The 26,419-nt window shown below is 44.3% G+C and overlaps 1 protein-coding gene across 1 annotated transcript in view; it reads right to left on the bottom strand.

Annotated features, from left to right (window-relative positions):
• LOC117879646 (SUN domain-containing protein 3-like) overlaps positions 1–5,605 on the bottom strand; it is a 46,981-nt gene extending 41,376 nt beyond the window's left edge. Inside the window, exons 1-2 of the mRNA XM_034774918.1 lie at positions 5,413–5,605; positions 3,067–3,262 (exon numbers count right to left, since the gene is read on the bottom strand). Of these exons, the coding sequence (XP_034630809.1) occupies positions 3,067–3,262; positions 5,413–5,605 (389 nt within the window). The remainder of the gene's footprint in view (positions 1–3,066; positions 3,263–5,412) is intronic.
• Between the last annotated feature and the right edge of the window lie 20,814 nt (positions 5,606–26,419).

Genomic DNA, 26,419 nt, shown 5'->3' on the forward strand with positions numbered 1-26,419 from the left:
AAGCTTTGCCCTTCTATGATGAGATAACTGGCTCTGTGGATGAGGGGAAAGCAGAGCCAGTTATCTCATCATAGAAGGCAATTAGGTTAGTCAGGCACGACTTCCCCTTCGTGAATCCATGCTGACTGTTCCTGATCACTTTCCCCTCCTCTAAATGTTTCATAATTGATTCCTTGAGGACCTGCTCCATGATTTTTCCAGGGACTGAGGTGAGGCTGACTGGCCTGTAGTTCACCGGATCCTCCTTCTTCCCTTTTTTAAAGATGGGCACTACATTAGCCTTTTTCCAGTCATCTGGGACCTCCCCGGATCGCCATGAGTTTTCAAAAATAATGGCTAATGGCTCTGCAATCTCACCCGCCAACTCTTTTAGCACCCTCGGATGCAGCGCATCCGGCCCCATGGACTTGTGCACGTCCAGTTTTTCTAAATAGTCCTGAACCACTTCTTTCTCCACAGAGGGTTGGTCACCTTCTCCCCATGCTGTACTGCCCAGTGCAGCAATCTGGGAGCTGACCTTGTGTGTGAAGACAGAGGCAAAAAAACCATTGAGTACATTAGCTTTTTCCACATCCTCTGTCACTAGGTTGCCTCCCTCATTCAGTAAGGGGCCCACACTTTCCTTGATTTTCTTCTTGTTGCTAACATACCTGAAGAAACCCTTCTTGTTACTCTTAACATCTCTTGCTAACTGCAACTCCAAGTGTGATTTGGCCTTCCTGATTTCACTCCTGCACGCCTGAGCAATATTTTTATACTCCTCCCTGGTCATTTGTCCAATCTTCCACTTCTTATAAGCCTCTTTTTTGCATTTAAGATCAGCAAGGATTTCACTGTTTAGCCAAGCTGGTCGCCTGCCATATTTACTATTCTTTCTACACATTGGGATGGTTTGTTCCTGCAACCTCAATAAGGATTCTTTAAAATACAGCCAGCTCTCCTGGACCCCTTTGCCCTTCATGTTATTCTCCCAGGGGATCCTGCCCATCTGTTCCCTGAGGGAGTCAAAGTCTGCTTTTCTGAAGTCCAGGGTCCGTATTCTGCTGCTCTCCTTTCTTCCTTGTGTCAGGATCCTGAACTCGACCATCTCATGGTCACTGCCTCCCAGGTTCCCATCCACTTTTGCTTCCCCTACTAGTTCTTCCCTGTTTGTGAGCAGCAGGTCAAGAAAAGCTTTGCCCCTAGTTGGTTCCTCCAGCACTTGCACCAGGAAATTGTCCCCTACACTTTCCAAAAATTTCCTGGATTGCCTGTGCACCGCTGTATTGCTCTCCCAGCAGATATCAGGGTGATTAAAGTCTCCCATGAGAACCAGGGCCTGCGATCTAGCAATTTCTGCTAGTTGCCAGAAGAAAGCCTCGTCCACCTCATCCCCCTGGTCTGGTGGTCTATAGCAGACTCCAACCACAACATCACCCTTGTTGCTCCCACTTCTCAACTTTATCCAGAGACTCTCAGGTTTTTCTGCAGTATCATACCGGAGCTCTGAGCAGTCATACTCCTCTCTTACATACAACGCAACTCCCCCTCCTTTTCTGCCCTGCCTGTCCTTCCTGAACAGTTTATATCCATCCATGACAGTACTCCAGTCATGTGAGTTGTCCCACCAAGTCTCTGTTATTCCAATCACATCATAGTTCCCTGACTGTGCCAGGACTTCCAGTTCTCCCTGCTTGTTTCCCAGGCTTCTTGCATTTGTGTATAGGCACTTAAGATAACTCAATGATCGTCCCTCTTTCTCAGCATGAGACAGGAGTCCTCCCCTCTTGCGCTCTCCTGCTTGTGCTTCCTCCCAGGATCCCATTTCCCCACTTACCTCAGGGCTTTGGTCTCCTTCCCCCGGTGAACCTAGTTTAAAGCCCTCCTCACTAGGTTAGCCAGCCTGCTGGCAAAGATGCTCTTCCCTCTCTTCGTTAGGTGGAGCCCGTCTCTGCCTAGCACTCCTTCTTCTTGGAACACCATCCCATGGTCGAAGAATCCAAAGCCTTCTCTCCGACACCACCTGCGTAGCCATTCGTTGACTTCCACGATTCGACGGTCTCTACCCCGGCCTTTTCCTTGCACAGGGAGGATGGACGAGAACACCACTTGCGCCTCAAACTCCTTTATCCTTCTTCCCAGAGCCACGTAGTCTGCAGTGATCCGCTCAAGGTCATTCTTGGCAGTATCATTGGTGCCCACGTGGAGAAGCAGGAAGGGGTAGCGATCCGAGGGCTTGATGAGTCTCAGCAGTCTCTCCGTCACATCGTGTATCCTAGCTCCTGGCAAGCAGCAGACCTCTCGGTTTTCCCGGTCAGGGCGGCAGATAGATGACTCAGTCCCCCTGAGGAGGGAGTCCCCGACCACCACCACCCTCCTCCTCCTCTTGGGAGTGGTGGTCGTGGAACCCCCATACCTAGGACAGTGCATCTTTTGCCTTCCAATCGGTGGAGTCTCCTTCTGCTCCCTTCCCTCAGATGGACCATCTAGTCCACTCTCCGCATTAGCACCTGTAGAGAGAACATGGAAACGATTCCTCACCTGTATCTCCATTGCTGGTGCATGTTCGCTCCTCTTTCTTCTTCTGGAGGTCACATGCTGCCAAACCTCCTCACAATCCTTCTGTCCCTGCTCCGCCTGCTCTGAATCTTCAGAACATTGTGGCTGTAGAAGCATCTCCTGACGTCTGTCCAGGAAATCTTCATTTTCCCTTATGCAACGCAGAGTCGATACTTGTTTCTCCAGCCCTCGAACCTTCTCCTCCAGTATGGAGACCAGCTTGCACTTTGTACAGACAAAGTCGCTTCTGTCCTGCGGAAGAAAGACAAACATGGCACAACCTGTGCAGGTTACAACAGCTGATCGCTCACCTTCCATATCACCGTCCTCTTAGGAGCTTCCTCAACTGTTGCAGGAACTACTCGGAGAAACCTGCAGATGAAAGCCTCAGTGCGCTCTCCCTAGGCGAACTCCCGCTGTTAGCCTCTGCTGTTCGCCGCTCGAATAATGCCTCAAACCCAGGCTTCTGAACCCATAAGCAACGGTGTTATGAAACTTGTACGCTGCCAGTGTATGAGGGCCACAGACAGTTGCATACTCATGATTACTCTTTTCAGAGAGGATTGAGGATCTATTATGATGCTGCAGGAAATGTCCTTTTTGATCACAAATGGCCCCACATTGCACATGTACGGATTGAGGGCAACAAGAACCTTGAAAGTACTAGTGATATCAAAGAGTCCTTTTGCATACCATACCCCAGAATCATTACTGTAAACAGGCACTATAATAAAAGCAAAACATATAACGCTAAAAACCTTAATGTCCGATTCTAATCTACAGAACTTTGATTTAATCGCAGCAGAAGGAGCAGAACAATGTTTTGTGCAAGGTTGGCAGTTCAAATTGGCGAGGTAGCATCGGCTGGGAGTATGAACTCGTACATTGATTTTGGATACATTAAAGTGCTGGGTACCAATAGCTAAAGTGACATTTATCTTGCCTGGAACCATGACAGAGGGTGCCTTTATGTGCAATAGATACATTTCGAGTAGTCCCAGTCCCGGATGTCCTGGGAACACCCAACAAAAGACTGGTTATCGAACAACCAGGTGCACTGGCCCTGTAGCTTGCGGATGTATTTGATTTGCCCCTTTTGTTCTATAGTGGGGTAATGTACTCTATTATGGTCATTCTTTGTAAAAGCAATTAATGACACATTCCCCCTTTCTTCCTTCCAAGTAATGTAGCAATAGCCCTCTAGAACATAGGCGTAGATTGATACTATCCCTTTAAGCACCGAGTCCAAAAGTAATTACCATTCATCAGCTTTTACCTGGCCCTTCACTTCTGCCTGAGGAGTAAGTTCATGGTACCTGGGGGAGTCCTTATTTTTCAAATCATAAACTCTGTCAGTATAATTATACTCCTTATATTCAAACACACGTTGTTGCCATTTATATAGAGCAGATTCATTAACTAAACAAAACCAATGTTCATTCTCCCTCACGATGATATTGCCAGTGCTGCTGTTAACGAACCACAGTTCCATAAAAAACTATGTACAGGTGAGTGGACTTCATGGACATCTTCCCTCCTGCAAAAGAGGAAGACAAAACAGAAGTCAGAAACAAAGTTCTCTTTATGGGGGTTGACCGTCATCTTTCGGTGAATCTTGATTTTCATTCTTGCCCCTCCAGTTCCTCAGCTGAGTGGAATGAAACAATTTTTGCAGTTTCTTCCATCTAGACTTGATCTCGACCAGGTAGGTAGTTGGGCTCGCCTTCTTCATGATGGGTACCAGTCCTACCCACCGTGGGCTCAGGGGATGGTGCTTCTCAGAGTAGTAGTGGAACAGCACCTTGTCCCCAATGTCCCATTCCGTATACGCAAATTAGCATTTAGTCTTTGGTCGACCTTATGAGAGGTGCTCTTAAGGTTAGCTGCCACGGCTCTTTGGACAGAGCTGATAGTGTCCAGGAGATTCCGGATATAGTTGTCTATATTAACTCGGGGATGATACTCATCTGGAGGTACCCATCCTTGCATCCCTCAGTACTCAGGAGTCCACATTGGCATACCAGTGAGGACCTCATGTGGCATGTATCCACATGTTGCTCAAAGAGCCATTAGGATTAGTGGAAGCTTAGCATCCCAGTTTTTTCCTGTGGTCTCAATCACTTTTCTTAATGTGGTCTTTAAAGTGCAGCTAGTGAACTCTATAAGTCCCAATGATTGTGGGTGCCAGTGTCATGAAATTACTGGCGAACTCCCAGAGCTGAACACACCTGGTTCATGATCTCCCTGGTAAAATGGGGCCCCGATCAGAGTCTATTACATGTGGCAGACCAAACCTGCTAAATGCTTGCTCCAGAAGGACACAAGCGGTGGTGCTGGTGGTGCAATTTTTGGTTGGGTAAGACTCCACCCACTTGGTAAATGGGTCTACCAGGACCAGGCAGTAGATGTTACCTCTACCTGTCTGTGGTAGTGGCCCAATAAAGTCTATTTGCACCCTGTGCCATGGTCCATTGACTGGCTGATGTAGCACCGGACCCTTTCGCACCTGGTGATCTGGGTTGCTCTGTGCGCATCTAAGGCAATTGTTGATGTGCTCTTCCACGTCCTTCTGTGCACTAGGCCACCAACCGTCAGCAACCTTTGCATAGTCTTTTCAGGTCCAAAATATCCCTGCTAGTGGGCCAACTTTACCATTTCCAGCCTTAGGCATGCCGGAATCACCAGCAATGGCACCTGATCACTGTTCTGTTTAGTAGCCATGATGAGGCCCGACTTGTGTTGAGAGATTTGGTAAGCTCTACGTTGACCTTTCCGTAGGAGCTCCCTAATCTCTGTATCTTTTTGTTGTAATTGTCTGATGTCCAAATGGTCATGGACCTCTTTGGGATGGACTTCACTGAGGATGTGACTCACCTTGTCCCACTAGGTTTCTGGTCCCAGAAGTGCCGCCCGCTTTGCCATCTATCACCCGGATGCCAGGGCGGTACTGCTTGGCAGTCTCGTAGCAGGTTTCAAGAGCAAAAGGGAACTTAATTGCAGGGATAGTAATGTCAGGCAATGGGCATTCATGATCTTGACCAGTGACATGAAGTTCAAAACAGGCCATGTAGGTGTGGCTGTCTTCTCTACCTCTACTTCTCTGTTTAGCAGAGACAAAGTCCAACTGGTGAGCCGTGAGTTGCTCACCTTTTCCGAATTGGCCCAACCTGAAAGTACATACTGCACGGGAGTATGTGTGGTCTTTAGTATGACAGATGCCATCTCAATTAAAAACTCCCAATGTTGGAGGGTCCACACCAGTGTGAGAACCTCCTTTTTGCACTTGGAGATCTCCGCCCAGTCAGTACTTTCGACCCGTAAGCAACTGGTTTGATTGAAGTACCTGCCTGCTGAAGCAATACAGCACTGATGGCAGTGTCTGTTATGGCAAGCTGTAGGTGGAAAGGCTTATCCACTTGGGGGTATGCCAAAGCAAATGCTGTCATCAGGGCTTGCTTCAATTTAAACACGGACTGCTGTTCTTGTTCGCCCCACCTCCAGGGTTGTTTTTTCCAGAGGAGCATGTATAACGTCTTGGCGATCTTGGAGTCCCGGTGAATAAAGTCTCTCGAGAATCCAACCAACCCCAAGAACGACCACAGTGTGCTGACATCCGTGGGTGCAGGTAACTTACTGATTAAGTCTATTCGTGCTGCATCAGGCTTCCTACCCTGGGAGCCTAGCTCGACTCCCAAGTAGGTTATCTTTTGCAAAACCAGTTGGGCTTTGCTAGGATTAACTAGGAAGCCGGTGTCCTTCAGCTTTCCTAGCACCTGATCCAGTGCATCCAGATTTTCCTCATGTGTCCTCGTTTCCACAAGCACGTCGTTCACATAACTCATGATGTTCTGGTGATGTGGAAGGTCTTTCTGCATGCTGGCAACTATGCAGTGACAAATTGAAGGCGCATTGTGGAATCCGTGGGTGACCCATGTGAAGGTTAGCTGTTGGTCGTTGTAAGTAAACGCAAACTTATAATAAGAATCTGGGTGGAGGGGGATTGAAAAGAATGCGCTAGAGATGTCTATAACTGAAAACCAACATGCACCGGATGTTATTAGTGACATGACCTCGGGAAACTTAGCAATCACGGGTGCAAGGCGAGGGGTAACCTGGTTTAATGCCCTGTAGTCCATGGTAAGTCTCCAGGTTTTCCTGTCAAATTTCAAAACAGGCAATATAGATGCATTGCAAGTGCTTTCGCATGGAACCAATACCCCTTGCTCCAACAGGGCATTAATAGTAGGCTTGATTCCTTCCTGTGCCTCCAATGAAACTTATACTGACGTTGGGGCTTAGGGTCAGGTCCCACCACCCTGATAGCTCCCTTGATTTTTCCACAGCTCAATTTGTCCCTTTCAAAGACACCTAGATGTTTGTTTGCAACCTCCATTATATCCTTGTCCCAATTTGGTATGACCAGATCTGTGGGGGTTTTAAGGGCACTGATTCTGTGCACCCCAGATATGGTAATGCCATGGTCTTCACTGTGGCTCTGGCACAACATCTGCTTGGGCATGTCCACTATAACCTGAAGGTTTTTCAACAGGTTAATACCCAGGATGCCAGGCCCATCAAGGGCCTGTAAACCTAACAAGGCCTTGACAGAGAGCAGTCCCACAGTACAAGTGATCAGTCTAGCAAAAGACACCACACTTCCTTTTCTGTTGTAACTCTCAAGTGTTTTAATTTCCCTGAGAGGGATGTCTTTTGCTTTAGGTGCAGCCCTAGTGCATATAAGGCTCATGAATGCCCCAGTGTCCACGAGTACCTTGTGTTGGAAGGCTCCAAACTCTCCCACCGACCAGATGGTGGTAGTTGGCCTCCCCCATTTGTCATTCACTAGTGGGGCAACAAATCCTGGGGGGGTGGAGAGCCTGGCCTCCTCAGAAGGAGTTCTAGGGAGCGGGCAACCCTTGGTAATGACATTGACTCCCAGTCACTGGCTGCACATCACCCTTTTCACGCCTTGCAAATCTGGCAAATAGTTGGTTGGTTGGTAAACCATACTTCTTGTCAAAAGGCTCATATTTACACAACCTTTTAAACAACATTTTCCGAAGGACCTGCATTTTATCAGGGGAGAGCCGTTGGAAGAGCTCGTCAGTCGGCAGCCCATCTATTTGAGCTCTTGGCTCATAATTCAAGAGTTTTCTCCAGAGCACCTTGCGAAATGACACGAGCTCCTCTGGAATAACCTGAAACAAACTGCTTGTTTCCTCGTAGACAGGTTTATAGACCCTACCTTCTCAAAGAAACTTTTCCCTTTATAATTTAAAAGCATTGTTGTTATTTGCATGTCCATTTTTTAAAGTCATTTGTTGTACTTTCAGGATTTAAAGCTGCCGCTTTCTTTTTGTTACCAGTCCCATACCTGGATGAGCTTCCCGGTTTAGCTCAAACGCTTCGCAGTCTCTAGCCTCTAGCTTTTAGAGGCTTAACACCAGTGTGTTTACTGGTTCCATCAATAACCTTAAAGCCCGTAATAAGCCCTGCATATAAATGTCCCAAGACTCTGGTGTGTCATAACTTACTATACCATTTCCAATGGGAGCAAGTCCAGTGAGCCAGTATAGGAGTGGTTGCCTGGCGAGGTACCTCTCGGGGCATTCGGTGTGCTTTTGCCTTTCTGAGTATACCTTTCCCATGAGATTATCAAACAGGAAATCTAATTTGTACACACACGGGTATATATCCATCAACTCTTTAACATTACCCATAGGTATTTCATGGGGTAGCATGTTAAATTCATCATTGTCCATACATTCTCTCATTCTTGCCACCACATCTTCTTTATTAAGGCCAGGGGTACTGCTTAGGTGGGCCAGCCAGTTGAATGCACTCTCCTTCGTGAGAGGACCCATCTGCTTACCTATTGCCCTTACCCGCCAGGAAATAGAGTCTTAAATTCGTATTTCATCTCTGGTGGCCAATCTGGACTGTACTGGACTATAGTGGTGGTTATTGGTGCAAATGGGGTGCACTGCCTCCCCTCCTGGCTCTCCTCATGGCTGTTGGGTGCCAATGGAATAGAGCCAACACATGGAAAATAGCCGGGTGGATTTTACTATTACATTTTGCATGGCTTAAACTGGATTCATCATTTTTCCTAGCTTCCTTAAGCAGCTCTCTAGTGGCTGCCTGAAACTCCTCTAATCTCTTATTTAACACAATAGATTCTTTCTGCTTTTTATTAAACTCTGTGCTTACTTCTTGAAGCTGCTGCCCCAGCTAACTAACCTGCATAGATTGAGTTAACAACTGTGCTGACAGAACCTTTCTTCCAGCAGTCAATTTCTCATTATCATCTCTCTGTTGCCCTAATTGACAGTTACCGTCCCAGATGCTAGCCCCAAAGAGGGCAAAAAGGAAAAAGGGAAAAAGAATGGAGACAGGCCCTTTAAGGGTCGCGTCAAAGCTCTTAATCCCTGGTGGATGGACATTTGGAGACGGCTTCTAAAGTACGAGTCAAAAGAGAAAATAGATCGACTGCCCACTTCTTAATTGTTGATAAAGCTCGCTGAGCATGAAGGGAAAACCCCGAGTATGCCACTACCACTGGCAACAGTTGCCTCCCTATAGGGAGGCTGGGCGCCCTCAGCTCCCCCAATAATGGCACATTTAGACACCGATGGGTGGGGGAGGTTCATTGTTTATATGGAGTTTGAAGGAGGAGCATTTGGACAAAATTTGTTGCCACTTATTCCCTGATTATTACCCAGAATGAGAACCTGTTTGGCCACTCCGTCTGGAGTTACCACATTACAGTGGTTCAATGAGGCAGAGAGTATTGCTCCTTTTTGTGGAATATTTTGTATCAGGAAGGGAAGAGGAGAAATTTGTCTTAATGGATCTGGAGGAGGAGATGGGATTTTGGGAACTGATGTCTTAAGAGAATTAAGAGTGTTAGGGGATATTGGGGATTTGTCAAGCATTTGGGATTAAGCAAAGATTGCATATAGCAAGACACTCTCAAAATTCAGGCCAGATAGAATGGTCTAACTGCACTCTTTCTCTTTGAGAAAAGTAGTGACCCAGCAGGGTAAGGATCGGGACCAGCGACTGCTGTTTATTCTTATGGCCATAAGAGGCTCTGTGGCCTCCCATGGAGTTACCCCATTCAAGGCAATGACTGGAAGAGACATGTGCCTTCTAGAACAATGGTGGGTAGATGAGACAGTGCCTGATACCCTGCAACTCCAGGTCCTTATAGACCAGTGGATGCAGCAGCTGTTAAAAGTTGTTGCTAGTACTCGTAGGCAAGTTGCTGTGGCCCTAGGAGCCAATGTTCAAAAAATGGATCAAAGAATGGGTCCAATCTTGAATCCCCAGGAGTGGCAGATAGGGAATATGGTTATGTACTGACTGGCTAAAGAGAGAGCCCATGCTCTGCGTAGGACCTGTGAGAATTTGCAATAAAGCAAGTCCCACTGTTCATCAGATCCATTTGGGGAAGAAAACTCCTCACAGCTGAAATGCTGGAAAGGGAATAGCCCTGACCAACTCCAAGCAAATTAAGATCATTGCACATACTGTACCCCAAGGGAGTGCTTGGCGCACAGTGAAAATTTCAAGAGCCCACTCATGAAAAGTGTGTGTGTGTGGGGAGGGGATACACAGGGGACTCAGGCCTGGCAGGGTCTGAGTACAAGTTAATAAGTTTAGTTTTAAATGTTCATGTATAACTCCTGCTATACAGGGAGGGGAAATTTTAGTTTTGCTTTGTGTTTCAGATTACTAATCGCGTGGATGCTGGAAGATTTTGGAGATGATGCATTCCTGTGTGCTGTTTCTGCTGGCGTTTGGACTGAAGATCTGCTCATTTGGTGACATGAATCCAGAACCTGTTGTATTCAAGGTTTCCATGGATGACAGTGGAATATAAAGTGAACAACACCCTTGACATTACTACTGATCCTAACGCCTCGGGAGAACGAATCATTCTTTTAGGCCCCTTGGATGGATATGATCCCTCTTCAGTAAAATTGAAAGGCTTGGACAAAGTAAACATTAGTGTGGGAATGAGCAAATACTGGCAATGTATCATAGTTTGGATTGCAAAGGATCTACAGTGGCAACTACCAGAATCCCTACCACTTTGGGGGCAACATCACAGAGGTTTGGTGGGGGTGCAGATTTGTTAGTGGGAGGAATTGGAGGCTACCCAGGTGGGTATGGTTGTCACTGGGTGGGAACTGACAGATTGCTATTTAATTGTAGTAAGCCCAAGTGTGTTCACTTGTGGAATGACATCTCTAAGTGGACAGCTTGAGGGGGAAAAGACAATTCGTTTTAGGCTGAAACATTCCTACTGGATGAGAAGATTTGGGTTAGGGTTAGGATTAGGGTTAGGGTTAGGGTTAGATTTGGGGGAGGCAAAATTACAGATAGTTACACCAGGAGGGGAATGGGAAATCCTTTTGCCTTGCACTTGGAAGGCCCCGGGTTCTCAGGAAATTTACAATAGGGACAAAGGATGTTTGGATAATAGGGTAGTTAAATGGTGCCTCGGTAAAATAGTTATTAACATGCAAACCAATAAGACAGGGAAATGGCTCCTTCAGGGACCCCATGGAGTAAAAGGCATAGAGGTGTGGATTCTGGAAGCACCTGTAATTAATGTGATTGGAGAATATATAGTTCAAACCAAAGTAAAGAAGCGATTGGTGATTAATCCAACCCATACCCTGAAAAAGGTTATTGTGAACCTCACCTTAGCAAACATTTTGGTAATAGAACCCCATTGTGGAAAGTTTGTCCAACCATTAATTAAGGGCTGGAGGAATTGGATAAATCTTCATGATATTCCCACACCCCACAAGGACTAAAAGAAAAGGGATATTTTGGGAACAATTGGTACTGGGGTAGAAGTTCTTAATAGCATAAATGAGGAGGTGGTTGCAAATAAATGAATGTAATGGGTCAACACCTAAAGGATTTAGCAACTATCCTTAGATCAGCTAAGCTCCATAGAGAATGGGGTGGCACAGGTTTTAGAGAAATGGGAGCAATCCCAAGAAGAGGACCACTCCACCTTTTGCAGGCTGTTGGTATCCTCAAGAGCAGGGGTCTCAAACTCAAATCACCACAAGGGCCACATGAGGACTAGTACATTGGCCCGAGGGCTGCATCACTGACACCTTTTCATGCAAAGCCCCACCCCTCTGCCCCGGCCCCGCCCCCACTCCATCCCTTCCACGAGGCCCTGCCCCTGCCCTGCCTCTTCCCCCCTTCCCTGCCCCCATTCCAACCCCTTCCCCAAAGTCCCTGTCCCAACTCTGCCCCATCCCTGCCTCTATTCCAACCCCTTCCCCAAAGCCTCTTCTCCTGAGTGCGCCACATCCCCGCTCCTCCCCCCTCCCTCTTGGAAAGTCCTAAGTGCTGCCAAACAGCTGTTTGGTGGTGAGAAGCACTGGAAGGTAGGCAGAGGAGCGGGGACGCAGCGTGCTCGGGGGGGCGGAGGCCGGGGGTGAGGGGAGCTATGGCGGGCCTCCAGAAATAACTCCGCGGGCCGCGTGTTTGAGACCCCTGCTCAAGAGTAATGTTTCCTTGGCCCTGGCATGCATGCAAATATGGATTACTGATGTGGTAAAGGATATGTTTTGAGATGGTCTGAGTGGGCTACTCCCATTGGAAATTAGGAACATTATTTGGAAAAATTCCACCCAGACTGAGAGAGTAATGTAATCCTGGTGGAAAATGGTAAATTTTATTTATGATCAGGAATCTGGGGAAATTACTACTAATTAGTTTTGTTTTAATAATGTCAGAAGCAGATATAAGATGGGTTTTTCCTATTGTGGCCCTAGGCTTCAATATTAATCAAATAGTGATGGAACCCATGAATTATAAAGTATGGGCCATAAAAGAGCCCCAGGAATGGAAAAGAGTAGAATTGGAAGCGTGCTTAGAGGCACCTGTGATTGGATATGAATGTTCCAAAAATGTTTTGCAGCCACAGGATGTATGTTTAGAAGTAACAGAGAGAAAATGTCATTTTGCCATTAATCCATTTGCTAATGAATCTGTGATTGTTTATGTGGGTAATAATTGTGTATGCCTTAGAAGTTGGTGCCTGGTGCTGGTGCTCATTAATTAATTACGTGCACAATATAATTCATGAGGCCCATGAAAATAAGTGTTTTGTCAAATTGTAGCTATTAAGGGATGTGATTGTGAATTTCAAGTGCCTGAATTGAAATGCAGCCAATTAAGAGTAAAGTACACCTTATACTCTAATGTAATGCCTGTACCCATTGGAATGAATGTGACAGTTGTAAAAATGTTATTTGAGCATCCCTATTTAAGGAATTATTTGCAAGTTGCTAGGCAGGAGGAGCACGGGGTCATGGTTGCCATCCACCACACTACTAACGAGATTAAACAAGTGATTGAGAGGGTTAGCAGAGATTCAGAACACAAATGGTGGGAGACATTGTTGGGATGGTCCCCCACAGCAATGGTTTTTCTTAATTTGGCCTTACATCTAATTGTGGTGATTCTAATATTTCAGGTGGCATTGGTTGTTGTGTTCCTAGTATTGGCATGCTGGGTAAGGAGGAAGATCAATTGGTTGCAAAGCCAGCAGTTCTATAGACCATCATACGTACATGAGGTCTTGTCTTTAACAAGGCAAAATCAGGGGTGAAACCTGAGAGTGCCAGAGAGAAGATTCTTGCTCGGTCTCAGTTGAGAGCCTTAAGTCTCATGCTGGGCCTTCACAAGTAACCCACTGAACTCGTTACACATTTGTAAATGTCTTAATATTAAAGATATATGACCTATAAGGAGGGGAGTGTTGCCCCAGACTTGAGAGGTGTGGGTGTAAACCCCAGATTGTGATCAAGCTCATTGCAACCATATTGTGTACGTCCAGCCACCATGAACTAATAAAATAGAACACCCCATAGTTAAGGGTTAATTTGAACAAGGAGAGGTTCTAGAGGCAAGGTCACAACTAGCTGCAGGCTTGCAGTTTCTGACAATCAGAATGGGAGGGGGGGATTGAGACTGAAAGTGAATAAGTGGATGGAAACCTTGAGTTTGGGTACCTTTGATATAGAAGCTTATGACTAAGATTGTTAGGAATGTTTGCTGATAAGTAGTTTGTTGACATTAGGAGAGGTGATGATGCAGTAGGGGTCACTATGAGCTGTGTGTTTTGTAAAAGTTAGTTATTAAAAGACTAGATAATAGGGTGTATTTTGGAGCAGTTCTCTGAAGCGATCCTGAGATACTTTTTCCTGACACCATACTTCCAGGCAGTGAAGCAACTAGCCATCGCTGATCTGCTGCTCAATACCATCTAAAATTCTAGGTAATTATTGGGGATGTTCTAAACCTATTGCTTTTGTCTGTGTGTGCTTTAAATCTAATAAATTGTAATTTTAGATAAGAGTATGCTTACTTGTATCAATTTTTAATCAGCCGGAAGTGCTGTGTTGCTATTGATTTATCCCTGACACAGCCTGCAGTGAAACAGTTACCGCTGCCTTGGGTTCTGAAAACCCTGGGTAATAGTGCATTTTATAACCATCATTTCCTGTTTCCAATGCCAAGGTTGGGTAGGAGCAACTTCTATCTGTTTCTTGGCTCTGGTACCTGGACTGCCAGCCATCTCAAGTCTCAGGTTGTGCATTTCCAGGTAACTAATTACAGGCTGGAGGAGTTGAAGGCCATTAACCTAGCCAGTTATTAATACCTAGGTGGTCATTATTACTGTTATAAATCATACAGTAAGAAAGATGATGTGCCTATAATATTAGGGGTTTATGTTTGATTGTCTCTGTTCTCTGTTGCAAGGTTCAAGTCCCCAAGTGCTTAAGTAGTCCCCAATCCAGCAAGGTGTTATGTGCAGATGAACCCTTATGCCCATATGTATCCCCATTGAAGTCAGTGGGGCTTTGCTCGGGCACAGGGGTCAGACTGTATGGAACTGTTTACAGGATCAGGGCTTTAGGCCTTCATTAGTCAAGCCTCATATTGGCTGCAATAAGAATTTTGCCTTAGTAACAACCTGAAGATTTGGCCTTATGAATAGTTATTTTTGTTTCTAAACTGGAAGTTGAGATTAGGCCTTTACACATCCCCTGAATTCCATGAATACTCATCATAAATGATTTGAACCAGCAATAACAGATCTTGGAAAATTTCTTGCCATTCTTCAAGGTGATTAGGTCTCTGAAGGAGAACAAGCACAGAGTTATCACAGCATCCACACACACTCATACAATCTAGTTCTGATACTATGTTTATTTCAGGCTGGGGCAAATCCTTTCACCCCCCCCCCCAATGCAAGCTCATAGCAGCCATTGGGCAACGGAACTGGTGTGTCAAACCACATCCATGGACTATGGGGGAAGAAGCATCAGCCAGAGAGACTGTCCTCGGGCTGCAATACCAGCCATGGACTCTCTATCCCTGGCCCTGCAGCACCCTCCTCTGATTCGCTCGTTTATACAGGCTGTTTTCAGGGACTGAGATTTTGGCCAATGGCAGGTCTAGGTAGTGAGCGAGCAGAGGGACTTTGTTGCTATTTGGTTTCATGAGCAGCTGCCACAGAACTGCACAGAACCTGTCCCAGTGACAATCTGAACAGTAGCCAATGTGAATCAGGGCCTCCTTGTTTCCAGCTGGGCCCACAGGCCCATTAACTCGTATCCCCATCTCTCTGGCCTAGTTTCCTATTGTGACTCCCAAATATCCATTTCCTCCCCAGTACATCCTGCAGAAGAGTTTTACATTCACACTTTATGGAGATACAGGCCTTTATGAAACCTCTTGGGAGGGAGGCAAAGGCCATTATCAGAAAGCACAGGATATTAAATATAGTTCCCATGAAAACAAACCACAAAGTAGTTAGGGCCTCATCCAAAGACCATCAAAAACTATGAGAGTCTTTCCACTGATTTTAGTGGGCTTTGGATAAGCCCTTACTTCAATTTGCTTCATTAACCCACAGATGGAATGTCACAAAAATATAATATACTTAGGACTTTCCTACATCATTACGTTTGTTTACATCGGTGGTATGAATCTCAGGGTCGCATAGGTGTTTTCTTGGGATGGGGCACAACATTTTATGTGAAAGAGGGGAAGTGACTTTAGCCTTTATTGCTATTAATTAATATTATGTAGCCCCAAATGTGTGCCATGCCCTTTATAGACAAGTGCAGAGAAAAGGTACCTGCCGAGAAGAGGCGGAAAATTTAACTTTCCAAATGTAAATTGTTTACTGAATTAGGTATATTTAATTTACAGTACAGCATGTTATTTCATGGACTTATAGATAGACCATATTTTAGAATGGGTAAAAAAGTATAGGTATATAGGCCAAAAGCCCCGGCACTTCGGGGCTTGCCACATCAGGTATGAAAGTAAAAAAATTGCTTGAGCCCCAGCACCTAATTGCTTTAACCCCGGCACATCTTTCATTACAAATTAGATACTGGTTACAATTCCTCCCTCAATTCCCCAGGGAGCAGTAGAGCTACCCTTATATTCAGGCCAGTGACTAAACACTGAAATTGTGTCCTGAATGAACCTGGAAACGTGCCTTTCAAGATCTATAAGTTGTCCCTCCAGATCAGAGTGGAGGCTCATGGACAGGGCAGCCTAATGGGGCTTGCAGTGCTACTGATGGTAATATCCGTGTTCTGTAGATAAATGAAGGAATGCAACCTCCTAGTCTGTCAATCTAAAAGAGGACTGTAAAAAGAGGAGGATGGTGCGAGCTGGAGGGGATGGTTGCAGCCTAAGCTGACAGTGAGATATGGCGAGAGAGACAGAGGTGATTCAGAATGTGCAGAAGTCTAAATATTTTGGCAGCATGCACTGACAGTTAGCAAGCAGGCATGACAGCTGGCTTCCTAATAGTCTGGTTAACACTAGCAGTGTGTGGGTCAGGTGTGCCCACACTTTCAGGGGTGTTTGGAATCTGAATGAGGATGATTTCACAGATGTCTCCTACTTCCATACCTGGCCAAGCCAGAGCCTTTGGTCTGAACACCCCTGAACTTTGTGGGTGGTTGGTAATCTGGATCTGGATTCTGCAGCATGGGACTGCACCCTTCAACTCAAAGCAAGGATTTGGTTGCCTTGAATTGAACTCTGCACTGAGTTTCCAAAAGGTTTTCAACCTGTCAACTACAGATTTTTTCATCCTTCCCATCCCCCCTGATATGTTATCTCAGTGACCAATAAGGCAATCTCCTGGATAAACCTTACTGAATTAAGTTTAATACCCATAGTGTCCGTTGTATTAAAGATGTGATTGTTTATGTGTTACTGTATGTAACTTCTCTAGGATACATGGCTAATGTAAACCCTTGGGAAATGATAAGATCTATAAAGGACTTTTTGAAATAAGGTGAACTTTTAAAATTAAGTGGGTTTCCTAGGAAATCTCTAGGACAGTAGTCCCCAAACTGTGGGGTGCACCCCTATGGGGGAACATTCAGGGGGGCCTGGCAGGGCCCAGGCCAGCCCCCACAGGGGGCAGAGAGGGAGCGCCACCCAGCCCCACTCCAGCCCTGCCCCAGCTCCCGACCCCAACCATGGCTTCACTCCTAGCCTTGGCCCCTAGTTCCCGGACGCAGCTGCAGCCTCACCCCCAACCACAGCTCCCATCTCCCAGCCTGGCCATGGCCCCTGGCCCCAGCTGCATGACTGATAATTATTCTCCGGAATGGTTTTCCAATTTTGCACCCACCTTATAGTAGCTCCATCTACGTTGCATTTCCCTAGTTTCTTTATGAGAAGGTCATGTGAGACAGTATCAAAAGCTTTACTAAAGTCAAGATATACCACGTCTACTGCTTCCCCCCATCCACAAGGTTTGTTACCCTGTCAAAGAAAGCTATCAGGTCAGTTTGACACGATTTGTTATTGACAATTCCATGCTGACTGTTACTTATCACCTTATTATCTTCTAGATGATTGCTTAATTATTTGCTCCATTATCTTTCCGGGTACAGAAGTTAAGCTGCCTGGTCTATAATTCCCCTGTTTGCCCTTATTTCCCTTTTTATAGATTGGCACTATAATTGCCCTTTTTCAGTCTTCTGGAATCTCTCCCGTCTTCCATGACTTTTCAAAGATAATAGCTAATGGCTCAGATATCTCCTGAGTCAGCCCCTTGAGTATTCTAGGATGCATTTCATCAAGTCCTGGTGACTTGAAGACATCTAACTTATTTCATTTTCAACAGAACCCTGCCTCCTGGTCAGGTTTTGAAACCAGCTTGGTTTTCACTGAAATTTCATCACAATTGACACTTTATCACAGAATGTTTTGATTTTGACAAATGAACATTTTCTGACAGAAAAATATTCCATCCAAAAAATTTTTGACCAGCTCTAAAAATTTGGTTTCTGTAATTGCTCTCATGAGCAATTTTGAACTTGATCATTCAAGTGAGTGCAGCTTCAATTTTTGAAACAAAGGGAATGCAAGGGACAGAAATACAGATGGGGCAAATTTGTTTAGACGCTTGACCAAATAGTGGAACATTTCTGCAGTATTCTCCTGGCTTCAAGATTTACATATTGCTGTAAAAAAAAAAAAGTCATATACCAAAACCAGGTTGTGTCTATGTAATTGTCCTCCAGACATAACACTGATGTTCATTTCCTTTAACTAAAAATCAGAATTTTGGGGGTTGCGCTGCTTGAGTTTAACTGTTTGTCTATAAAGTTTGGCAAAACTATTTGGTGATACAGAATTGTAGGATTGTTATAAGATTGAATAAGAATTGATCTGGGGGTCATAGTGGACCATAAGCTGGGAGGGCATAACGAGTGGTGTCCCACAGGGATCAGTTCTGGGTCCAGTTCCGTTCAATACTTTCATCAATGATTTAGATAATAGTATAGAGAGTACACTTATAAAGTTTGTGGATGATACCAAGCTGGGAGGGGTTGCAAATGGTTTGGAGGATAAGATTAAAATTCAAAATGATCTGGACAAACTGGAGAAATGGTCTGAAGTAAATAGGATGACATTCAATAAGGACAAATGCAAAGTACTCCATTTAGGAAGGAACAATCAGTTGCACACATACAAAATGGGGAATGACTGCCTAGGAAGGAGTACTGCAGAAAGGGATCTGGGGTCACAGTGGACCATAAGCTAAATATGAGTCAATAGTGTAACACTGTTGCAAAAACAGCAAACATCATTCTGGGATGTATTAGCAGGAGTGTTGTAAGTAAGACACAAGAAGTAATTTTTCCACTCTACTCCGCACTGATTAGGCCTCAACTGAAGTATTGTGTCCATTTCTGGGCGCCACATTTCAGGAAAGATGTGGACAAATTGGAGAAAGTCCAGAGAAGAGCAACAAAAAATGATTAAAGGTCTAAAAAACATGACCTATGAGGGAAGATTGAAAAAAACAAGTTTGTTTAGTCTGAAAAAGAGAAGACTGAGGGGACATGATAACAATTTTCAAGTACATAAAAGGTTGTTACAAGGAGGAGGGAGAAAAATTGTTCTTAACCTCTGAGGATAGGACAAGAAGCAATGAGCTTAAATTGCAGCAACGGAGGTTTAGGTTGGACATTAGGAAAAACTTCCTAACTGTCAGTGTGGTTAAGCACTGGAATAAACTGCCTAGGGAGGTTGTGGAATCTCCATCTCTGGAGATTTTTAAGAGCAGGTGAGACAAACACCTGTCAGGAATGATCTAGATAATACCTAGTCCTGCCAGGAGTGCAGGAGACTGGACTAGATAACCTCTTGAGGTCCCTTCCAGTCTTACAATTCTATGATTTGTTCCATTTTATAACAATTTGTTGGAAATTTGAGAATTCCCCTCTGAATGGGAATGCCAGTTTCTGGGCAGCTCTTCAGATTTTACATTTGCAGCAGCAGTGTTGGTATTTTTATCCAATCAGGAAACAGAATCAATTCCAATTGTATTGACGTATTCATCCAATTCCAACGAACTGCCACAGCTCAGATGGGGCTTGATCCAAAGCCCATTGAAAACAATGGAAACATTTTCATTGCCATCCAAGGACTTTAGATCACTCACATCCATAGCAAATACTCAGAGAAAAGTTCCAGAGTCTACAAAGTAAAAATAAATAATCAACAAAACTGTGAGACATTATTAATTGTGGGTACTTAGGAGGAAATCCTGATCTCTTCAGCAAGATTCATGAGCAGGAAAAGGGGCTAAATTTGAATATATAATTTAATATGAATTATTTTCTCAGCTACCAAGAGAAACATTTCAGTGTGCAATATTGCCCATTTTCATCATCGTTATTCTAATTCTGCAAAGAATCACCTGACTTTAGCTTTAAAAAGCATAGAGAGGGATGTTTTCCCTTCATTTTTAAAGTAACATAACCAGAAGGGAGTGAGTTGGATAAAGCAGGTAGATCTCTGTCCCCTAAAGACAAACTCCTGGTGTCATGATGGTGAATGATCTCACTCACTTCTCAGCTCTTGGCACATTCATGAAAGCACTTTTGGATGGGTGGGTAGGATTAATTTTATGTGTAAAAATTATTATAAAACAATTTTAGTAGCACTGATGTATTTTACTTTCAAGATTTTTGAACATTTGTATTTCCATATGCATATAATAAAGATACAAATTTACAGAAGTGCAGATTGGCCCATGTCTATTATTATTATTTATTTGTATTGCAGTAGCGCTTCAGAGCCCCAGTTGTGGACCATTGTGCTAGGTGCTGTACAAACACACAACAACGTTCTTCTGTCCCAAAGAACTTACAACATAGACCTCTACAAAGAAATGTCAGCCCATGTGAGCAAACAGGAAAGGGTGGGACAGTTTAAAAGGGAAATGTTTCATGTTTCAATTTAGTCCCGGGTGGGTTTTCATTGTTTAGGGAGATAAAAATAGAAAGTGACAGAATAAAAACTGGTAAAGTATCATTGTACTGGAGTGACAAAGGGTAATGATATTCAGTTAACACCGTATGGGTCTATCTGACAAAACTGCAGAGAAGGAACGATGAGATGACAGTGAGATGCAAAAAGTGAGGAGAAAGAAGCAGAGTGGGAGGGCGATGAGCCACCAAGGAAGGGTCAATTTATCTGAGCGATGAGGAGCTACATTGAGGTAAACAGCAGCTTTGCCTGCCTACACTAGGGATTGCACCAGCATAACTATCACAACGCCAATAGTCAGGGAACCCCCCAGACTAGACAATGCCTTAGTAAGCCTCTATTCTCTATCTTCATCCCCATAGGGTCAATTGCAGTGGAAATGCACACACTCATATTTGCAGACCACTCAAGCCAGCTGAGAGACTCAAGTATGTGCAATATAACCTACTATTCAGTCCATGGGATAGCTCTTAGTCGCATCTACAGTATGGCTGCTTTATAATGCAAGTATCTGGAAAGTCTACGATCAAAGCAGCAAGATACTGCTGGAGCATTGCCCCTACTTCACAGCAAGATTTCTGTCCTGAAGTAAAATGACTTTCAGAAGAGGAAAAACCTGTTTCATGCTCAGTACTTTTTAAGTCCCCACCAACACCAGACATTTTATTTCGTATCCCGAACAGTTCTTTGGGGGCGGTGGGAAGAGGGAAAATAGAAGTTTTGTTATAAGTGGCCCTCAGATAACACTCCAGCCTCCCAGGGAAGCGATCTGTGATTAAGCAGATCTGATGTAACTAATTATTTCAGTTGCTGTTGCCTTGTAAGGTATCCAGAACACTGTGTACCATGTGAGCAACATCTCCTGGCATCCCCATTTTGGCAATAAGCCACTTCTGCTCTTGATGCCAGCCCTGCCCTCGCTTTGCCAATTTTAGCCCTATTGTGAATTGAGACCAAGAAATTAATTTGATTAGCAGAGCCTATTATCATTCTCATTTTCACTTGAGAATGATCATGCTGGCAAGTGATGATCGATGGGGCCAATAGTAATAGTAAGATAATGACAATACTTTGCCCTTCTATAGTGTTGTTCATTTGAGGATTACAAATATTAATTTGTTAAGCCGCACAACAATCCTATGAGGTAGACGAGGAATATATAAGGATCACTTCATGCACCACTGAAATGTACTCACCGTTGGGGGAATGGAGCAGCTGTTTAAAAGTGCACTGCAGAACAAATTTAGGTTAAGAACTGAAGAACACCTTAATTAATTCAACCTTTGGGGGAATTTAGGAAGGCAGAAAGTAATTACCTGAGTTCAAATTTGTCCACCATACTGAGAAATAACCCTATTCTTGCAGAAAATATAATGACATCTTTCATCACCACGAATGATTGATTATGAAAATTTTAATCAGTGACAAAAGCACCTCAAGTGTTGGGTTGGTGCTTTTTGTATTGTTATTATACATCAACATGAATAAATGGCCAGGAACTCACTTTTCTGTTCCATTGAAACCATGATGCTGCACATTTCACACTCACGAGCTGGATCTGTGGATGGTGTAAATCAGTATAGCTCCATTGACTTCACTAGGTGAATTCAACCAGCTGAGGATCTGGCCCAAGCGTGTTTACAATTTGCTTATAACTTCTTAGGCCTGGTCTACACTCGGGGGTGGGGTGGGGTGGGGGGAGGAGATCGATCTAAGTTACGCAACATCAGCTATGTGAATGATGTAGCTGAAGTTGACGTACTCAGATCGACTTACCGTGATGTCTTCACCTCGGTGAGTCGACTGCTGCTGATCCCCCGTCAACTCTGCCTGCACCTCTCGCCGAGCTGGAGTACAGGAGTTGACGGAAGAGCGCTCAGGGATCGATTTATCGCGTCTAGACTAGACACAATAAATCAATCCCCGCTAGATCGATCGCTGCCCACCGATCCGGCTGGTAGTGAAGACATACCCTTGGTGTTCTTTCAAAGGACTGAGTACTAGTCCCTTAGAGGTTTTGAGTAACCTAAGAGTAATTGGGTAAGTATCATCTGATGATTACTTGGTGGCCTATGAGTCTTGAGGTCTCAATCCAGTAGCTAATGAGCACAGATCCTCTTAAATACCATCCCTACACGTGGCACTATTTGGCACCTTTGTTGACAATCTTATTAGAAGGACCTGGGACTGCAAATTAGTTTACATACAAACTTGCACCAGTTTAAATTAAGGAGGGTTTAATTAAACTAGTGCCACTTTGTGCTTAGACTCTCTTATTAGAGTTTAAGAGTGGTTTATTTTGATTTAACTTAATCTGATTAAAACGCAAATGAAATAAGCCATTCTTAAACCAAAGGAAGAATGTCTACATGTAAACTTAAACAAGTTCAACTAAATCAGTTTAAAAACTGATAGAAGTTACACCAGTACAACTTATGTGTAGACAAGACCTGCTGACGAGGCACAAAGGCTAAAGTACCAATTCCACTCTAGTCATTCCAGATCAAGGAATGTTAGTGAGGAACTGTCAGGAAGCACATGGTGCTTGTTCATACTCTGACTATTCTTATCAACATTTCTTTGGGAGCATGGCAGTTCAGTAGCTTCAGATTTGGCTCTAAATGCACTTGAAGAGTTTTTAAAAATAGTTTTGAACACCAGAAAGGTCAATAATAGAAACCACAGCAGAGTGTGGCAAGATCTGGAGCAGCCAGGTATAAGATGGTCCTCAGTCTGATTTTGCAAGAGCCTAAGGTGAGTGGCTAAAATCTAAAATAAGCTAAAACTAGTTAGCATTTCAGGCAAAACTAAAACCTTGTTCCCAGAAGAGAGAGAGATTTGCTCAAGCTATGCACTAGGACAAACAGTGTTCTACGGTCCTTGTGAGCTGCCTCTGGTGTGGCCTTTATCCTATGTCGTTCTATCATCTTGTTCCTCTTCAGCTGCCTCTCCATTGCTGAACTCCATGTCATCATGTTCTGGACTTTCCTCTATGTGTGTTCAAAGAGAGAGAGATATCGGTGAGAATTTCTAACCTGCTTTCCACCAGACTCCATTCACATGCTGGCAAGTAACTGATTGTTTGAGACTGAGACAAACCAAAACCACACAGGTTCATTTTTCTAGAGTTCAGAAGTGTGCAGATCAGAGTGTGTGTCTGTGTGTGGGTGAAAGGGGGTGAGGGTGGAGTTTGGGGTCTGCCCCTATTGGAGATTGTTATTTAGCAACAAGACAGAGCCATATTCCTGTGCAGGGAACTTTTGGGCTGGGATATATCAGATGCTTGTAGTTTTAGCTTTAAGCCTCACTAGGGCAACTTATTACTGTACTTAAACTTGCTCCATCTGCACAAGCCAATTTCTGTCATTTCCCTCACCATAGCTAGTTCCATGTTTTTCTGAGCACAGGAGCAGAACCTGATAACAATAAGGTGGTATAAAACTATATGCACAAATTACCACAGCTACTGAGGAATAATGTTGGTTGGTCACATGATGTGGATTCTAGCAGGGCTATGCAATGATCCCTCACGAGAGGGTTGCTATCTGTTGAATGCTTGAAATTAATAGGAATTATAGGCTTATGTTAATGACTTCTACCACATTTTGTTTTTAACACAAATGGATGCCCCATTCATTACTTCAAATCTCAAATGCACGTTTACTGAATCAAAGCTTTTAAATATGCATGATCCAGTAAACATTTCCCTGGGGCGTATGCGTTAACAAAGCTGATGACACTGTCCTAAATTGTCTCAGTGGCGGTGGGGGGCAGCTGTTACACAATTTGGCACAGAAAGCTGATCTTGTTTCCTGTGCCGCCAGCCGGGGACTTGCCTGACCCCAGAACATTCCAGTGAAGAGGACTTTGGATTGCAGCCAAAGGAAATGAGAAGGTGATTGGCATGGAGATGCAGATCCTTTTAGGTTTTACAGAGGATGATGGACTGAATATAAACACAGAATAGCTCTTCTCTATTCAAATATGCTTTCATGAATGACTAGGCATTTTCTCCCCAAAGCAAACCTCTGATAAGCAATTTACATTTCCCATGGTTCACGCCACATAGAAAATTATATGATTTATCTACGGTATGTTGGAAATATTGGGCAAAATTCTGTTCTGGCATAATGTAGTGACAATTTCCATTGACACAATGATTGCACTGCTTAGCCCAGGGCTGAATTTGGTCCACTGTCTCAAGAAATGGCATTACTGGCATTTTTTCCCAAGAATACAACAGTCTTGTGACATATTCCTTTTGCTAGCCTGAAGTTAAGACTAAAAAAAAACATCATACAAACAGAAAGTCCTATAGAAATAAAATGGAAAAAATAGAATGTAGAAAATTCAACTTAAGGTTCTAATTAAAAAATAAAACCCAAACATTACAAGATATGGAAATGCTCAATTAAGATCAGCCAAACAACCTTTACTCTGCCCCCTTTATTACCACAACCTTCATTGTCCAATCAGTGTGCATTTTGTTCTTAGTTTCTAGTAAGATGAGGTGAGTGAATACTACAAGAAGTGATCCATGGATAAATGTAGCAAGTTCATTCTGTTGTTATCTTGGGGGTCATATTATGTTATTTGTCAGGGTGAGGTAAAGGCCCCATAGCACGATCTTGGCCCACGCCTCATCCTGGCTCACAGAACTGGCCATTGGCAGGAAGCAGGCAGCAAGTGCTCTTCCATGCACCAAAGAGGAGGAGGAGGCAGGGATTTTGCATTCACCAGCACAATCCCTCTTGCGGCATCCCTTGGGGTGGAAGAGGAAGGAAGCAGGAACCAACAACCTTTTTGGAGAATAAGAGTTATGGGGGACCCTGGCCCAGAATGTCTCAGCCCAAGCCCAGACCCCATGCTCTGTGCACATCTCCGAGAGCAATTCACTTGCTCTTTTGGCCACAGTCTGAACTGCTCACAAGGTGACAGCATCCTCTCATTCCAATAGCAGTAAACACAAAGTGCTTAATAAACTGAACACAAGTGTCAGGAGCTATGATCATAGAATATCAGGGTTGGAAGGGACCTCAAGAGGTCATCTAGTCCAACCCCCTGCTCAAAGCAGGACCAATTCCCAGCTAAATCATCCCAGCCAGGGCTTTGTCAAGCCTGACCTTAAAAACCTCTAAGGAAGGAGATTCCACCACCTCCCTACGTAACCCATTCCAGTGCTTCACCACTGTCCTAATGAAAAAGTTTTCCCTAATATCCAACCTAAACCTCCCGCACTGCAACTTGAGACTATCACTCCTCATTCTGTCATCTGGTACCACGAGAACAGTCTAGATCCATCCTCTTTCAGGTAGTTGAAAGCAGCTATCAAATCCCCCCTCATTATTCTCTTCTGCAGACTATATAATCCCAGTTCCCTCAGCCTCTCCTCATAAGTCATGTGCTCAGCCCCCTAATCATTTTTATTGCCCTCCTTTGGACTCTTTCCAATTTTTCCACATCCTTCTTGTAGTGTGGGGCCCAAAACTGGACACAGTACTCCAGATGAGGCCTCACCAATGCCGAATAGAGGGGAATGATCATGTCCCTCAATCTGCTGGCAATGCTCCTACTTATACAGCCCAAAATGCCGTTTGCCTTTTTGGCAACAAGGGCACACTGTTGATTCATATCCAGCTTCTCATCCACTGTAACCCCTAGGTACTTTTCTGCAGAACTGCTGCCTAGACACTCGGTCCATAGTCTGTAGCAGTGCATAGGATTCTTCCATCCTAAGTGCAGGACTCTGCACTTGTCCTTGTTGAACATCATCAGATTTCTTTTGGCCCAATTCTCTAATTTGTCTAGCTCCCTCTGTATCCTATCCCTACCCTCCGGCGTATCTACCACTCCTCCCAGTTTAGTGTCATCTGCAAACTTGCTGAGGGTGCAATCCATGTCATCCTCCAGATCATTAATGAAGATATTGAACAAAACCGGCCCCAGGACCGACCCTTGGGGTTCTCCACTTGATACCATCTGCCAACTAGACATGGAGCCATTGTTCACTACCCAT

Source organism: Trachemys scripta, chromosome 6 (assembly GCF_013100865.1).
Source record: "Trachemys scripta elegans isolate TJP31775 chromosome 6, CAS_Tse_1.0, whole genome shotgun sequence".
Taxonomy (NCBI): domain Eukaryota; kingdom Metazoa; phylum Chordata; order Testudines; family Emydidae; genus Trachemys; species Trachemys scripta.